The sequence below is a fragment of the Coloeus monedula genome (assembly GCF_965178545.1).
Source record: "Coloeus monedula genome assembly, chromosome: 9".
Classification (NCBI taxonomy): Eukaryota; Metazoa; Chordata; class Aves; order Passeriformes; family Corvidae; genus Coloeus; species Coloeus monedula.
Genome location: NC_138789.1, coordinates 30,816,448 through 30,834,152, shown reverse-complemented (window position 1 = coordinate 30,834,152; position 17,705 = coordinate 30,816,448). Strand labels below are relative to the sequence as shown.

At 53.2% G+C, this 17,705-nt stretch overlaps 1 protein-coding gene across 5 annotated transcripts in view; it reads right to left on the bottom strand.

Annotated features, from left to right (window-relative positions):
- Nucleotides 1-17,705, bottom strand: part of PDE4B (phosphodiesterase 4B) — a gene marked incomplete at its 5' end in the record, with an annotated part of 152,043 nt that overhangs the window by 15,043 nt on the left and 119,295 nt on the right. For 3 of the 5 annotated variants that reach the window (XM_082286910.1, XM_082286911.1, XM_082286912.1), the window contains one exon: nt 12,110-12,222. In XM_082286910.1, coding sequence (XP_082143036.1) covers nt 12,110-12,222 — 113 coding nt within the window. Of the gene's footprint in view, nt 1-9,850; nt 10,761-12,109; nt 12,223-13,065; nt 13,159-17,705 lie in introns of those variants that run through there. The other 2 variants (XM_082286913.1, XM_082286914.1) reach the window with 2 other exon arrangements.

Here is a 17,705-nt window from a genome sequence, read left to right as displayed (position 1 = left end):
AGAAGAGGGATGAGAAGGTTGGTATCCCATGGGATACAGGAAAGAGCAGGATGTGAAGGTTGGAATCTCACGTGATACAGGAAGGATTGGGATGTGAAGGATTCTGGCTGCCCAGGAACACATCCCACAGCGCTGGGCCATGGATTTTGTCCCACAGAGTCTCCCCTGCACATCCTGCCAACCACGAGGGACAAAAACCCTTTTGAAACCACCAAGAACAACCTTGGAGGAGGTGCAGGAGGGGCAGCAGGAGTGAAACCCGAGGCAGGGCGAGCCCGTGGCAGGCGAGGGGAGCCCTGACCCCATCTCTCCTCCCAGTGACGTCTTTGCAGTGGTCACAAGCGGCAGCCAGGACATGTGAGCCCTCCCACGGCCCTACAGCCAAGCATGTGCTGCAGCATTTCCCTGCATCCAGGCCTTTATCCGCACCGGGAAAACACCGTCAGCAGATGGATCACGCAAACCACGTTTGAGCACCCTTGAGTCACTCGGGTTTCCTCACAATGGCCCCTTTCACATCAGTGAGCCTGAGTGGCGGTGGGCAAACAGCTGATAAAAATGGCTTTACCTCACAAGTGGTCCCACAAAGCACAAAGGGTGGCCAGGGCCTCTCCACAGAGGCACAGAGCAATGAACTGGCCTCCACAGGGTCACCCGAGCCATCTGCAGCAGAGAAAAATCCTCGGGATTCTCGTATCCCATCTGGAAGTGGGAATCTGTCCCCCACAGTCTTAACCTCCATCGCTTTTCCAGCCCTTTAATCAGCAGCCTTTTACAAACACAGGCAGCAGAGTCACAGCACTGCTAAAAGGACTGGGAGGCTCAAACCCAGCTGAGCTTCCTGGAGCTGTGGGAATTCCCATAGGACTTGCAAAGTTTTTTTGGGATTTGCCATCCCAACCATGTTGGCACCTAAGCAGGATTTACTTAATCACACGAACCCCTTTCAAAAACAGGGAGGCATCCCAGCTGTTCCACGGCTTGTGGTGGGTTTTTGGGATTCTTCCTTGATGTCAGGATGCTCTGGAGCAATGCTGCTTCCTGAGAATTGCGCTGCAGGGAGCAAGCAGGCTGCTGCCGCTGCAGGGATCAATGGCTGAGGTCATGAGCAACCCCCCAGCCCCGCGGCAATCCCGTCCTTAAATCGGTGCGACAGCGACGGGGATATCAAACGGATTGCAGGGAGAGAGGAGAAAATTCCAACTGCTCCACGTGGAGCAAACGCAGGGATTGGGGCTTTGGAGTGCCCCGCGTGCAATTACGGTAACGCCCGGCAGCCACGCGGGTAATTACGGTAATGCCCATTAGCAGCACGCGGACCCGTGCTGTTATTTTCATTAATTTTCGTAATTAATAATCATCCCCGTGCCTTTTCCAAAGGAAATCAGCACAGATAGGCTCGCTAAGAGATGGAGTGCATCAATGAGGAGGGCATGCCTGCCCCAGCTCCAGGGGGTTTCCCTTAAAAAGAAGAAAATCAGGAAATGGGCTCAGTGCTTCTTTCCCCCCACCCCAAATTCTGCCCACAGGACCACGCCATGGACACCTTTAACCAGTGAGAGCAGTGCAGAGAACACAAATAAGATGAAGCCCAAGTGCCATGTGCCATATCCAAAGGCACGTGGCAGCTCAGCCGACGTTCCCAGCGAGTCTGGAAGCATCTGGAGCGTTGTGTGAGAAGCGGCCCCGGCATCGCGTGGAGCCTTCCTGTTTTGTCTGACTGCAGAACTCATCTGCACCAAATTAAGTCTCCCAGAATTGAATCATTCCTTGATTACCAGCAGTGACCCTGTTCCATGCATCCTCTGCTCCAGGGAATCACAGTTCCTTTCCAGCTTTCCAGCCGTGTGTGCGGGCGGGAATTTCCTTGATTACCAGTGGGAAAGTTTGCTCCTGGTTCCCTTCCTGCTGCCCACACCAGGCCCTCGCTGCTCAGGGCTTCTCCCCACCTTTATTCCTTTGCTGAGCTCTGCTTCCAGACGTGGAAATCCTCAGTGAGGGCCCGTGGGAGGGTGGTGACGCTGCCACCAAGGGCACGGCAGCTCCTGGAGCCCCTTGGCAGCTGCCCTGGCACCTCATCCTGACCAAGTGTGCTTCATTTTTGTGCAGAGGAAGAAAATTTGGCCTAATTTATGACTGAATTCGCCAGATTTAGGAGCCCAACCATGCTGGGGGTCCAGGGTGACCTTGTCATGACCTTTCAGGGCCTAAAGGGGCTCCAGGAGAGCTGCAGAGGGACTGGGGACAAGGCATGGAGGGACAGGACCCAGGGAATGGCTTCCCAGTGCCAGAGGGCAGGGCTGGATGGGAGATTGGGAAGGAATTGTTCCCTGGGAGGGTGGGCAGGCCCTGGCACAGGGTGCCCAGAGCAGCTGTGGCTGCCCCTGGATCCCTGGCAGTGCCCAAGGCCAGGCTGGACATTGGGGCTTGGAGCAGCCTGATATTTTGGGATGAGATGGGCTTTAAGGTCCCTTCCAACCCAAACCATTCTGGGATTCCATGCTATGACCCAGATGGGGATTGGGAAAACCTGCCTGATGATTTTTGTGTGGAAATTTCCACTCTTCTGGCTCTTTATGGAAAGAACTCCTAAGTTCCCCTCTTAAGGACAGCCATGAAGAAGCACCCGCAGCTCTTGGCCTCTCCAGTCTCACACTGACTCCAGTGATGAATCCTGCTGTTATTCCTGTTCCCATTCCCTCTGGAGCTTGGAGAGGTGTTCCTGGCGCATCACAGGGAGAATAAAGACAGGAGCAGGGATCTGCTGCTGATGGAAATCCTTTGAAGTCGATTTAGACCAGCTGGGGTTCCCCGAGGCCAAGAGTCCTTATGCAAAGAGGCTGCTTAAAACCAGTCGGAGTCATTTGCAGGAGCTGAGGGCGATTTGGAGATAAAAGAGCAGCTCGGATGCTCTGGGGCTCCGGCCTGCAGAAGCTCTGGAGAGAGGGGTCCCACCCCAACTTTGATGGAGGAATCTCGCTGCAGATCTCCAGTGTTTATAAACTCTGTTCCCGACCCACCCTTCTGACGCAAAGCTGCCATCCCTGGCTCTCCCAGAGCTCCTAGAAATCCCTAGAACAAAAGGATTTGTGGGCCGAGGGTTACTTTCGCTGAGGCAGCCGGGCTGAATCCTCCTCGCTTAATTACCCGGGTAATTACTGCAGGTCCAGAGGCGCAATTAAAGCTTGGTGGGACTCTGATGAGCAGCTCTGTTCCTGGGAATCGCGGGATGCCCGGCTCTGGGAAGAGCCGCCCCTCACCTGCCCGAGTGCCGGAGCAGGGACGGGAGTCCCGTCCCGTCGGAAATGATTTACACACAGGGGAGAAATTACTCATCCGTGCAATCGGCAGCGGGCTCAGACAGGGAATGTGTAATGCCTTTGTCTGGGATGGGATGGATGTGACGCTCTACTCCAGGTTAAAAAAAAAATGGGACTAATAGCACCCCATTGAAGGAACATTTGTTATTCCCAGCCCTCTCTTCCTGACATGTCATTCCTGCGTTGCAAAGAGGCACCGAACCCAACTCCTGGGTTTTGGAAGTGTGGAGCATTTCTTCGAAAGTTTGGAAGAGAAGAGTTAAAATTCCTGGATTTGGAGGAGCAGTAACCCCGCTTATCTGTGTTTTCCTGCTGTTACATCACTTACAGAAAGGACCATGGCAAACAAATTTGCAGCTGTCCTTGTTACTTCATAATTCCCATTGATTTTCCTTCCTGGGCACTCCATGGAGAATGATGGGAGGTGCATTTAATGCTCGAATTTAAAAAAAAAAACCAACACAAGCCTGTTTTACACTAAACAGCACTAAAGGAGAAAGTTTCCAGCCATGTTTCAGTGCCTGGAGAAAAGTGGAATGGTTACAGTCAACTATCAGTCATTAAAAAAATCAAATTTCTTTTGCAGCTCTTTCTAGTTCTTATTTCCTAAAACAATATCGCATTTAATGCGCTAGGAACTCTTTTTAATGAGATACAAAGTACTGTTTGTTTTTTTGGGGTTTTTTTGTTTTCCCTTCAGCTGATTTTTGAAACCCAAAAGTAAACAGAGGCTTATGAAATCTCCAATTTCACATCAAAGCAGCCTTGATTTATAGAGATGTTCAAAGGAAGACTTTAAAGGAGCAACATCATGACCAACTTGTTGGCCTGATGTTATTAGAATAATTTAGGAATCCACAATGTAAATGTTGATAAATAAATAGCAGGTTGCCATAAATCAGCATGTGGCTGCTCATGAAAGCAACAACATCTATCTGATGTAGACAGAACAATATTCAGATTTTCCCCCGTGAAGTTTAGCATTTCTGAGCGCAGCAGAACCTCCCCTGGGTGGGACGGGATTTACGCAACACGGGGCTTTAAAAAAAGTGATGAATTGGAAGCTCGAGCTGAGTGTTTGCAGCACTGGGGCATTTCCAGCTCATTTCTAGCCAAATGAGACTCGAAATATGCAAATTGCTCCGAATGCCGGAAAGGAAAAACTCCCTACAGGAGCCTGCCCAGGGAAAGCGCCGGGGGTTTGTGCTGCTCCACTGCGAGATCAGATTTCTCCACTCCCGAGCAAGCTCCGGGTGTTACTCACTGCGGAGGAAAATCCCCCTCAGCCGCGGGGGAAGGGCTCAGGTCATGGAGAAACCAGCGCTGTGCTTCCCTGAAAATCGGTGTGTCATGTGTGGGCAAGGTGAGCCCGCCCGCCTTTGTGCTGGCACCTGGAGAAATCCCCGTGTGCCCTGCGGGGCCAGATCCGCTCCTGCCTGCTCCTGCGGCCACTGCCGTGGATCCCAGCCCTGAAGTGTCCAGCACTGCCTGTGGATTCCAGGATCCAGCACCACTGCCGTGGATCCCAGCCCTGGAGTGTCCAGCACTGCCTGTGGATCCCAGGATCCAGCACCACTGCACTTGGATCCCAGCCCTGGAGTGTCCAACACCACTGCCCAAACCCTCAGGTTGGTTTGTCTGGATTGATAGGAATTACCTGGACTGACAGAGTTTAAGATCTCAGAGAAGCCCAGCCTGGTTTGGGTTGGATAGGACCTTGAAAACCATCTCGTTCCAGCCCTTCCACCCCTTCTGCTATCCCAGGTTGCTCCCAGCCCTGTCCAGCCTGGGCTTGGACAGTCATTTCTCGCTGTGGGATGTGACAAAGCACAGACTGTTTGTCTCCTTGGGTGGAAAAACCCCAGCAGGGAGGTTTGGTCCAGTCTGAAGCTTTGGGATCCTTTGGAAGAAGCTCAGGTTGGTTTCTGCTTCATCCAAAATGCTTTTCCAATATCCAAAACAGATCTCTCCTACCAAATTATCTTGGCAGCTACACCTGGAGTCTACAGCGCATCAGGTTGGATTTTGTATGGATTTCCTCTCTCTCCCCCACCGAAAGGTGCATTTTATGACACAAATTGCACTGTTGGGAGGAAGAACCACACCAAAGGCACATCCAGGCCAGGGATAACTCCCCACATCAGTCCCACCTTTCCCAGAGCAGCACAGTGAGTGTCCACACCAATTTCTCATCCCAGCACTGCTTTTATTCTTCCCTCTGGGGAGAGGAGAGCAAATAAAAGCAGAAACAGTCCAAAACACTTGTTCTGCAAAATCATTTTTCGAACAATTTTACCAGCTGGAAGAATGTCGGTCGTGTTGAGAGCAAAAGGAGGCTGAGGAAGGGAAGCTGCTGAGAACCAGCCGGTGCTGAAGGTCAGGAAGCAGCACAAAATGCAAACCTCCAGCAGCTCCTTTGTTGACACAAAGTTGATTAAAGCAAGCCCTGATGCAGCTGACAGCATCTGTGGCCCCGAGAGCAGAGAGCTGCAGGAGCTGCAGATCTCAGCCCCAAATCTTGTGTCAGTCACACCCCTGCAAACCACAGCGCCAGGGCCTCGGTGCCAGAGGAGGCCAAGTGACTGCGTAAGGGGAGCCCACAAACCAAAGAGTCTCCCCTGTGCTCACACAGCCGTCCCTGCTCCTCTGGGGAGCCAGGAGATGCTGGGAATTTGGGTGGAATAACCTGGATTATGCCCTCAATCAGAAACAAACACCCCCAAAATATCAACTAACAGAGAGGGAAGAGCATTTGTCATTTAACAAGAGAGCCATGCAATTAAACATGGGATTTTGTTAATCGTATGAAGCAGCAATTTAAATTTAATTTAAATTTGAATCAAGCTCTGCAGTCATCATTTAGGCAAATCCAGCTGGGGTTTTACCTGAGTAGGAGAACAGGCTTTGGAAAATTCAAATAACTTTGTGCCCTGAGATGACTTTTCCAAGATGCCCGTGTTGAAAAAAAAAAAAATCTGGCAACTTTGAATCAACAGAAGTTTGTTTGCTTCGGAAAACACAGAATAAAGACGGAGTCCTGGGAAGAGGACAGTGAAAATCCTGGGAAGAAGTTGTTGTAGCTCAGCATCCCCCCAAAGCTGTGACAGTTGGTCCTGCCAAAAGGAAAATGAGCCTAATGCAAGCATCAAACCCATACAGAAGGCACTAATTAACGGAGATAAAATGAAATTAAAACTCCTTCTCACACAGAGATAGGCAAATGCTCCTCAGAATCCTTTTGCTGCAGTTGGCCCAGCTGTGCTAAACCAGCAGCAAGGTGAGGCACTTCTGGTTTGTTTGCTTTAAGCCAGGCTTTAATCGGGGGAATCTCTCCCTCTCAGAGCTCTGAGGGTGAATCTCCATCCCAATCCATCTCCACAACTTGTCCTGCCTTTGATAACTCAACGACTTTCAATGAATTTCACTCAATGCAAGTATTTGCATCGGCAGCTGCCCCATGGAACACAGCTGGGGAAAAAAGTTAGGGTTTGGAGCCTGTGGGAAATGGCCTGGTCCAGAAAATCACTCAGACTCAAGGGCGAGGATTAGGACTGCACTGAAATCCTTCTCAGTTCCCTCATGCCAAGTGATGCCGCTCCTCTGGGATGTCACATGTCACCAGTATCCTTCACTCCGGAGAGGTCCCTGCTCCCAGCATTTAGTCACTCTCCAGTCCTGCCCTCAGCTCATGATTCATTTTGAACCTGCCTTTGAGCTATTATTTATTTAAGCCCCACCCTGATGTGTTATAACGTAAAAGTCTGAGAATGCAGAACTTTTAAAACCCCATCACGTCCCAGGAAAACCAGAATTGGTTAAAGGACACGCTGGAAGGTCCTGGGCACCGTTGTGGCCCGGAGGATGGGTGACAGATGCCAAAAGATAGATTTGAACCAAAATTCTACCCCCAAAGCCTTGATCTCTGCACCAGCAGTGGCCAAGGGATCCCCCCAGGAAGGGCTTTTTCCACACATTTTCCACAACACCCCAAGAGATGGGAAATCATCCAGCACTCAAAATCCCTTTGCTCCAGGAGGGTATCCCAAATGGTGACACTGTCTCCTAATCCCGTCCCCACACATCCCACAGCCAACACTGCAGCTTTCCAATATTTCAGTTTTTAAAACACTTGAAGCAGTTTAACCAAGATGTCTGGACAGACAGCCCAGAGGGCTCGCAAGAACAAAATATTAGATTGTTAAATGCGTCTGGCCCCAATATCCCACCCCGCTTTTAGGGCGTATTTGACACCCCCAGAATGATTTACTTTGGAGGGCAATGAGCACGGGAGGAGGAACGGGATGGATACAGAGACAGCCACCCTAAAGTCCATTTATGACGGTGATGAGACTGATACACAGGAGCTGACTGGGACCAAGCTCCCCAAATCCTGAGGGCTTTCCCAGCCCGGCTCAGAGCCAGCATCCCGAGCTGTTCCCTCCCTATCCAGCAGCTTTCTCGGGAAGCTCCTGCTCACCCCTCCGAGCGCCTCTGTTGCAAACCCCGCTCCCGCAGTGCCCTGTCCTCTAGCACAAGGACATCCCCAGCACGGACCAAACCCATGCGATAACACCCAGCTTGGGGGGAATATTCCCAAACTGAGCCAGAACCAGCTCCTACCTCCTGGAGCATGCCGATGGCGCGGGGTCCTGCTCGGCAGCGGCGGCTGCACGGCCAGGGAATGGTTAAAGAGCGACGTCAAAGCGCCACGATGTGCGCGGGGCTCTGCAGGAGCGGCGCTGCGGGGAGCGCTGCCAGCGCTGCTCCGCGGCTCTCCCGGCCCCGCCAGGGCGCTCCGATCGCCGCTTCCCCAACGCAAATCCCCGGGCGAGCGAGGGGAATACCGGCGCTCGGAGCTCAGTGATTCATCCCGCCTTGGAAAAACAGGAGACGTGGAAGTGTCTTTGTTCCGCCGGCTGCCGCAGCGAACAAACCTCTCTTTGTGCGGCGATTAAACAAAGGAAGTCCCAGCGCAAAGCCAGGGGAAGACTAAACAGCTCGGCACCACTTAAGGGAAACATCACGTAGGAAGGGGACAGGGCTGGGGGCTGCCAGGCTGGCAGGAGGGAGGGGACGAGCGGGACTTTGTGCAGCCCGGCACATCCACCGCTGGCACTTGGCCGCGACCTCCAGCGCGGCCCCGGCAGTTTACATTAATGGCCAGATGTTTATTTAGCCACTCTCTCCCGAAAGCGAGGTGCGGCCTTGCTCCGCTTTTCTGACCGAAATGCCCTTTGAAATCCAGTCAAAACGAAATCAGTTGTGTTCATCTTGTGGCTCACAAGCGAGAGAGGAGCACGGAGCACTTGTGCTGCTGTCCCGAGCCGCTGGCCGGACACGGCCTCGGCCGGCAAGGCTTGAGTTGGGTTATCCAGCACTTGGGAATAACAGAGACGTCTTTAAGAGTTGCAATAAGAGAGTTTAAGGATTTGCAAGGAAGGGTCCCCCAGGGGACAGTTTGGGTAGAGACAAGAGGGTTTGCAAAGTCATCAGAGCACCCGGCAGGCTGAGGACACCACTCACACTGTCTATTTAAACTTAGAATATCCCCAGAGACCAAATTCTGCTCTCTGGACTCGATGGACTGCAAAAAGCTCTGAATTAGCCTGGTCTAATTTAAGGAGAGGCAAAGGTGCTGCTCAGGTCCATGCAGGTACCTCTGTTTGGGCTGCATCCCTCACGGACAGGCAGCTCTGCAGAAACAACCCATGTTCTCCATGCCTCCATTTTATGATGTGATGGCCCCATAAGAACCTGGAGCTGGCAAGCCCAGCATTTCAGCTGGGAAAAAAGCCTGCTCCTTCTTATGATCCAGGGGATGCACTGAGCACATCCTGCCCCAGATCCCAAATTAGGGACTAGAGCAGGTCCCATCTGCAGGGAAGCAAGGCTAAGGACAGCAGCTTAACGCCAACACAACCCCACACCAAGAGAGAAAATACCCCCTTCTTTATCATCACTGACTCACAAACCCTTCTGACACAGCAGCTGCCTGAGCTGGAAGCTGGACAGGGTGATAAATGCAGGAAAAATAGAGTATATATGTAACAGTAATGTAAATAAGTGTGGTTTGCTCCCTCAGGCAGCACCGAGTGCCTGCAGAGCTCCTCACAGGTTACTCTGCTCCAGTGCAAAGCTGCAGGGCTGTATCAGCTACCAGCAAAAGATGTTAGGAAATTCAGTGTTGGGAAAATAAAATCCCTTCATGGCAGCTGCAGCCAGGTATTTTCGCAGGTTATTTTTCTCTCTAAATCAGAAAGGTAAGGCGCTGTGCATGGTGAGTTCTGCAGAGAGCCCGGGCTGGTTTGTGCATCAAGCACTGCTCTGGAAACGCATCAGGACTCACAAACCCCGACAGCATCCCAGGGAACAGAGTTCCCTCTTTGCCATCATTCCGTGGGATCCCTGCGGGTGGCACTGCGGGGTCCCTCGGCTCCCTGATGTCACACAGCCCTCAGCCCGCTGCAAGCTGAGCCGCTCATTCCCTCACTCTCCTGTCATTAACTCCCGGCTCAACGAACAATACGCACATGTTTAAAGCGCTGCCTTCCGAACCCCATCAGCTCAAAGCCCGGCTGCCGTCCCGCATGGCTCTTCCCCCTCCGCTGCCTCCTTTTTGCCGCAGCGCTTCCGAGAATCCCCCTGCGCACACGGATGCCGAGAGCCTCCCTCTCCGTCTCTCTCAGTGCTGTTGTTGCAACTCTGGATTTTCTAAACTACGTCTGTCAGGAAGGAGACAGGAAATTCGAGTCACACTTGCAACAGCTGTGCCATGCCTACTATCAGGCTCAAATGACGTAGTTTGGCTTGGGTGGCGCGGGGCCAGGAACTGGCGAGAGCGGAGGTCAGGAAGATAGGTCAGTGTTTATTCTGCTCCTGCGCTTGGGAGCATGCCGAGCCTATTTGCTTTCTTCCTATCTAGACTGTTTCTCTTTCCGTTTTTTCTTTAATAATGCGCAGCCCCAGCATCCTGTTTTCAAAACATCTGCCGGGTTCGCTATTTACCGGTGACAAATGGAGATGCCTCGGAGCGGAGCTGGCGGTGGGACGGGATGCTCGGAGCAGGGAAGGGCTGCCGCAGCCTCCTCCTGAAGATGCAGGAGCGACCCAGCAGCTCCTTGCACAGCCAGACCACTCTGCACATTGTCTGCCACCAAACCCCTCAAAAAGCCACGAACCCCCCAAATCACCAGGCATTGAAACGATCTTCAGAGTCCTTTCCAGCCCAAACCATGAATTGTGACAATATTTACAGCTCCAGAGGAAAGGAAAGTGAGGTGTGAGGCCATTTTATGCTTCTCTTTCACAGCTGAAAACTGTGAAACTGGAAGTTGACCAAAAAGTGCAGACATTTCAGAAACGGGTTATGAAAGAACAAAGTTTCAGGAAACTTTTGCTCGAGCCAGCTGCAAGCCATCTGCACCCCGAGTAATCGCAACTTTGAAGTGCTACGACAAGCAATTTAGTTTCACCTTCACGAGGCCAGATTTGTCACTCAACCTCAAACTGAAGGGCATCGCGTTCACACTGGAGGTGCAGCCTGAACCCCTCTCAACTTTCATCCAGGGTTCCCTCAACACAAACTCAAACGAAAAAATAATATTTCTTTCTTGAAAGCTCGGTCTATAAAACTTTTACTGCTTCCTTTGCCCCTGCACACCGTGGTAACCACTACCAGCAGAGGAAGCTGAAACAACACGGGATTTCTTTGCTCAACTTTTTCCATAAATTCAGTTTCTGATTCAGCATTTCTGATGACAGTAATTTCCAATGAGGGGAAAAAACCCCAAACAATAACAACATCGGAGTGCTGTAGAACTAAGTTTAAAACCGTCGCAACTGGGCAAAAATGTGGATGCGACGGGCACTGGGCTGGGAATTTGTGATTGTGACAACTCCAGCGGGCACCGCGGGGCTGGAAGGGGCAGGAGCGGGCTGGGAGCTGCCAGGCTGGCCCGGGGCTGTGCCCGGCTCCGCTGCAGCCGCGGGCAGCGGGCAGGGAGGCGGCCGGGCTCCGGGAGATGCTGGAGCCGAGCTGGGCTCAGGCGGACTGGAACAGCAACTCCCAAAAGTTGCACACAGGCGCTCAGAACTCGCGTTTCGCTCTCTGCTGCTTGTCAGGATAATCCTGGCACTCTGCTCTCCTGCTTCCCTGACTTTAAACACAACGGGCTTTTCTTGCTTTACTTCAGCACTTTATTCTGTGCAGACAAACTCGCAACTCCTCTTTGCTCCCCCGGAAAGCTCCGGCAGAGCAGCAGCCCCCGGAGCTGATTCCCTGTGCACCATCCCTGCTGCCCACCCTCACCATGTGCCGCCAAGCGCTGCCGAGCCAGCCCAGGGCATTAGAAACCAAATTAAAACGTTCCCGAAAGCCAAAACAGCCGTAAAACACCGGACCACAATGTTTACAGTTCGCCGTTATTACGGCCAGACAACAATGAAGTTAATTGACTCCTGGCGTGATGATTTGCTAAACGCGGGCGTTTGCACACTGTTCCTGCTCATATCGGCTCCAAGGGACCGACGCTAATTGAAACCACTTTAATTTTCGGAAATGAGCCTGCGGCAGCGATCGCTCTCCCCGCTCCATCCCGGATCGCGCTCCCCACGCCACCCGCCGCGAGTTCTCCCTGGACGCGTCTCCGCGGGGGAACCCGCACCCCCGTCACCGCAACTGACTCGGAGCCGCTGTCCTGGACAGACGCGAAGACGTGTCGGGATCAGGCTCAGAGCCCCGCGCCTCTCCGTATCCCCGTCCCGCATCCCGGTGCCGCACGTGGGCTCACCTTGTTGGATGCCATCTCGCTGACGGAGCGGTAGGTTTGGATGGTCTCCAGCTGATCCAGGCACCAGTCGAGCTCCTCCAGCGTCTCCATGGCCAGCTTCTGGTAGGGCTCCTCTGCGAAGAGGCACACGGACATGTAGTCGGGCTGGCGCTGCGGCCGCCTCTCCATGGCGGGGCCGCCCGAGCCGCCGCCAGCGCCGCCGGAGGTGCCGCTCCGCTCCTTCATCACGCGGCCGCCGCTGCGCTGCCCCGGCCGCCGCCAGCGAGTCCCCGCCCGCCCCCGCCCCGGCCCGGCCCCGGCCCCCGCCCCGGCCCGCCCCGGCCCTGCCCCCGCCTCACGGGGGGAACCGGGCGCCCCCGGGGCAGGGCAGGGCTGAGACTCGGGGAGCGTCATCCCGGCCCCCTCCCGCCCCGGCTGCTGCGGGGCTCGGCCTCCCCCAGCGCTCGCGGGATGCTGCTCCTGCTCCCCCCAACAGTCCCGCTCCCTGCAGCAGCCAGAGCCTGCACCCCAACAGCCCTGAACCCAACAGCCCTGCTTCCCACAGCAGCCAGAGCCTGCACCCCAACAGCCCCGAACCCCAACAGCCCTGCACCCCAACAGCCCCGAACCCCAACAGCCCTGCACCCCAACAGCCCTGCACCCCAACAGCCCTGCTCTTCAACAGCCCCGCTCCCTGCAGCAGCCAAAGCCTGCACCCCAACATCCCTGCACCCCAACAGCCCTGAACCCCAAAAGCCCTGCTCCCGACATCCATTCTCCAACCCCTCCAGCCCTGCTCCTCAACCCCAGTCCCTACCAGCCCCACTCCCCAGTCCTGGCCCTGTTCCCCAATCCTGGCCCTGCTCCCTGTCACTCCTGGCTCCCCAGCTCTGCTGGCCTTGTCCCCATCAGCCTCACACCCCACCAGCCCCACTTGCCACCTGTGCTCCGCAGCAGGCCCTGCACCCCAAACCCACCATCCCTGCTCCCTGCTCCCACCGGGCTCAGCTCCCTGACCCTGCCAGCAGGACACCGCGCTCCCCAGCAGCTCTGGTGTAAAAGTTAAGGTTTCCACAAGCGGATACAGTGAATCATAAAATCTCCCCATGAATGTAAGTGCTTCTCATAATCCCGGTGACATATGCTCATCCCATAAATCTGTCAGAGCTAATGGGTTCAGCATTTCTACTGGCAGGTACCAGTGACATCACAGGGCAGGACTGCTCAGACACACTCAGCAGCTGAGCTGGAGCTCCAGACGTGTCCCCCTGCCCTCCCCACCTCGTGTCCCTGGTGTCCCAGTGTCCCCAGGGGAAGCAACTGCACCCTGTGCTGGGATCTCTTCCCAGGGACAGATCCTCTCTGTCACTCACCACATCAATAAAGCATCACTGGATAGAGACCTTCCATTAAACATTTGAAGCTGCACCAATGTAAAATAAACCCTGCCAAAGGGTAATGCAGCCGTAAACCTGGCACAGACACCTTTTGAAGATTTGGTGAATCCAAATCTTTGTGGTGTTGGAAGTTAATGGGGTTTTTTTCTGAGCTCCAAACATGGGAAGTCATCTCATTTCTGCATAATCAAAAATCAGGTGAAAATAGCCAAAATCACACAAAGCTTAGTGTATTTTCCTTCCTACCACGAGCGTTCCCTCTCAACTATTTTATCATGTAAATTAGTTGACCTGGAAGGGCTCAAACCCCTTGTTACAGAAAATGTTTGGATCACTAAAACCAGCACAGGCAAAATTATGAGTTTAGGAATAGGTAAAACCCATCTCCTCAGCCAAACTAAACCCCATATGTTTCAATAGAATCCTGAGTTCTTGTGCTGTTCTCCTGCTCTGAGACTCCTCAGGAAGCACAGCCATGGCATGTGTGCATTCCTGGAGGAGGAGAAGGAACAGGTTCACAGAGACTCTGACACCAGACCCTAATTTTAGCCTTTTGGGGGATTTCCAGCCTTGCCCAGGTCGGCAGGACCCGCTGCCACTGTCACTTCACTTTCAATCTTCCCCTCGGAAAGAGCCATCAGGGCAATGCAGGATCAAGAACAGAAATCTACTCTTGATATTGAAGGACTCATAATATCAGTTAATAATATCAGTTCCCCAGAGCTGATATTCAGGATATCTCTTTACTTTGTATCTGAGTTTTATGTAATAAAAGGGAAAAAAAAGCCCCAAACAAGCAAAGCTATTACATATTAAGGAGATTGAGGTGAATTAGGAAACTTCAGGGCTTAGAGGGTTTGGCTGTAAGTATTTTATATTTATTTTTGGGCTTCAGAAGATGAGCTAAATAAAGAGTGACTATTTTACACATTTGCAGTGTTCCTCAGAATTTTTAGCAGGGTGCATCAGGACTTTCCCTCCCTCTGTTTCTGCCTTCCTGCTTCACTCCAGTGAGGTTCCCTGAAGGAATCCTGGGAGCAGCGGGGATCCCTCCAGGCTGCAGGGGGTTCACCCATGTGAAACACGAGCATTGGCACCTGCCTGAGCCTTTGCACCAAAACCGCTGCGAGGCCAACGGATTCACGATTTAAATGTGGATATTTTGAAAACGGCCACTGAAGATACCTCAGGTCATTTCAACAGCAAAGACACAAAAAAGTGAGAGCAAACAGCTCTTGCTAAGGGTCATTTTAAGGAGAAAAGAGTGAGTTCTGTGGCTGCTCCAGCGCAGAAGTGGGTTTTAAAAAGCACCATGAACTCTTTCTTTCAGAATTTGCTTGTTTTTGGACATTGCCCAGCCTGCCCACAGCTCCCTCTGGTCTTGGCACCCAGCGAGATGCAGCACCTGCATCCCTGTGCAGCTCTGCTTGGGCTCTTTGGCTTTTGACTCATCTAAACCTTGTTTTCTCACTCATTTTCTCAAGTAAACAGTGGTGAGATGATGCTTGATGGCGTGTGTGCCTTCCAGCTCCTCCTGCCTGCCCTCCGTGGTCACTGGGCAGTCATTTCTGAACCTGCTGCCGAGCTCTGGCTCCTTTGCTCGGGCAGTAAGGACGTCACAGATGCCACATTCCCACTCATTTCACGGAACCAGGCAGGCAAGACAAGAAGAGTCACTGTCCTTGCCCACAGCAGGAAGGGAGCCCAGTTCAACCCTTCTTAGAAACTCAGAACTGTCCCTAAAGCCACCGAGTGACGCAGTCTGAGCCCAGCACCCCGGAAACCCCAACTCTTATCAAACCAGCCCTCCTTGGCTCTGTGCAACTCCACGAACTCTCGGTGATGAACTTGGGACTATTTACAAATAAATTATGAAAGCAGAGGCTCCATTCCCACTCCTAAAGCTAAATTTGCTTTTAAAACCAGCATGTGAAATTAAAATATATCCTCCAAGTCCCCCGTGAAATATTTTAAGAGCCACAGCTACCCCAAAATAACAGCCAGATATAGAATCCATTAGGAGTTGCTCTTCTACCAATCTAAAAACTTCATGTGGGAATGATCTTAAAATAACAAATATTTTCTGGCTTTCTTCATATTTAATATTCATGGATATCAGGGAATGGTTCGGGCTGGAAGCAACCTTAAAGCCCATCCAGTTACAGGCAGGGACACCTTCCACTATCCCTGGATGCTCCCAGCCCCATCCAACCTGGCCTTGGGCACTGCCAGGGATCCAGGGGCAGCCCCAGCTGCTCTGGGCACCCTGTGCCAGGGCCTGCCCACCCTCCCAGGGAACAATTCCTGCCCAATCTCCCATCCAGCCCTGCCCTCTGGCACTGGGAAGCCATTCCCTGGGTCCTGTCCCTCCATGCCTTGTCCCCAGTCCCTCTCCAGCTCTCCTGGAGCCACTTTAGGCACTGAAGGAGGCTCTCAAGAGCCTTCTCTTGTCCAGGCTGGCCACCCCCAGCTCTCCCAGCCTGGCTCCAGAGCAGAGGACAGGGATGAAGTGCCCTGGGATTGTCTCCCTGAGTGGTATCTGCTGTTGCTACAGCGACTCGCACAAACAGTAAACACGAGTTTAGATGCTCCATGACTTGTTCTTTCCCTGAACCCAATGTGAGCGTCCCACTGACATCAGCAGAGCAACTCCCCCTGCCAGAATCGCTCCTAAACCCCGGCCAGGGGCTGACTTCGATCCCCTTCCTGGTACAGCCAAGGCACATGGTCACTTACAGAAACACCCTGCAATTTCAGGGTCTGGGCTCCTGGAATACTTCAGGATGCGTCTTCAACTGGCTCACATTTCAGTTTATATTTGGGGGTTGCATAACCCAAACCCGTAAATCATAACCGTGGTTTGCTCATGTTTTCTAGGGCCCTGCGTGAAATCATTGCTGACACAGAATAGGGAAGTGAGGAACAACAGGAGTTTCAGTTTTTAAATCCTACCCAGTGTTTGTGCAGGAGGGTTGGTGCTGGTGGCACTCCAGCAGGAACTGAGGTGACATTTCCTCACAAGACCTGAGCTGCTGCCAGTCCCTCCGAGGACAGAGGCAGCCCTCGCCTCGTGCTTCTCCACTGGCACCTGGAATGCTCTAATGTCCTGAAATGCAGCTCCTTTACGTGCCAGGATTTTGCAACAACTGCATTTCTGGTACGTTCTGCCATCTGTTCCTTTTGCAGCTCTGGAAGGTGATGGCACACATGGAATCTCTCACTGCAAGGTGACTTAGCAGCCCCTTTTATAGAGGCTTTTTCCCACTTACTGACTTTCCATGCTCTCTTTCTCTCACACAATTGTTTGGGTTGGAAAGGCCCTCTCAGATCATCAAATCCAACCATGCCCAGCACTGCCAAGGCCACCACTGCCCTATGTCCCCAAGTGCCACATCCACATGGCTTTGAAATCTCTCCAGGGATGAGGACTCACCCCTGCCCTGGGCAGCTGTGCCAGGGCTGGACAGCCCTTTCCAGGAAGGAATTTCCCCAATATCCACTCTGAGCCTCCCCAGCCCAGCCTGAGGCCGTTCCCTCTCCTCCTGTCCCTGTTCCCTGCCAGCAGAGCCCGACCCCCCCGGCTGCCCCCTCCTGTCAGGGACTTGTGCAGAGCCACAAGGTCCCCCCTGAGCCTCCTTTGCTCCAGCCTGAGCCCCTTTCCCAGCTCCCTCAGGAATTCTCCAGCCCCTTCCCAGCTCTGTTCCCTTCCCTGGACACGCTCCAGCCCCTCCATGCCCTTCTTGTCATGAGGGGCCCAAAACTGACCCCAGGATTTGAGGTGTGGCCTCACCAGTTCTGGGCACAGGGGAAAAGTGAAAGCTGCTCATCAATGTGGACTTGAGGCCTTTTGTGTTTCTTCAGTACTTGGAAAGTGAAAGGTTGTGCAGCACATCCTCTTTTCTGGGAGCACTTCAGTGTAAGGGCAGGCACACACTTCATCAGGAGGCCCATGAAGTGTCACAGCTGGGAAGGGGGGTGAAAGGGACAAACACCCGTGGCTCCCCCCAAATCCCATCTGTGCCATCCTTCTCCCAGCAGAGCTCCAGCCCCTCGGTGCCCACAGAGATCTGAGCACGAGGCCAACATTATCTGGAGCTGCAGAGTTCCCCTCTTAAGCCACAAACTGTCCCCATCCTGTGGCCAAGTGCCACAGCGAGGCAGGATGGTGGGCAGAGTCCCCAGTCTGCAGGAGGGATTGGTGGCCTCGCCCTCGACTGCCG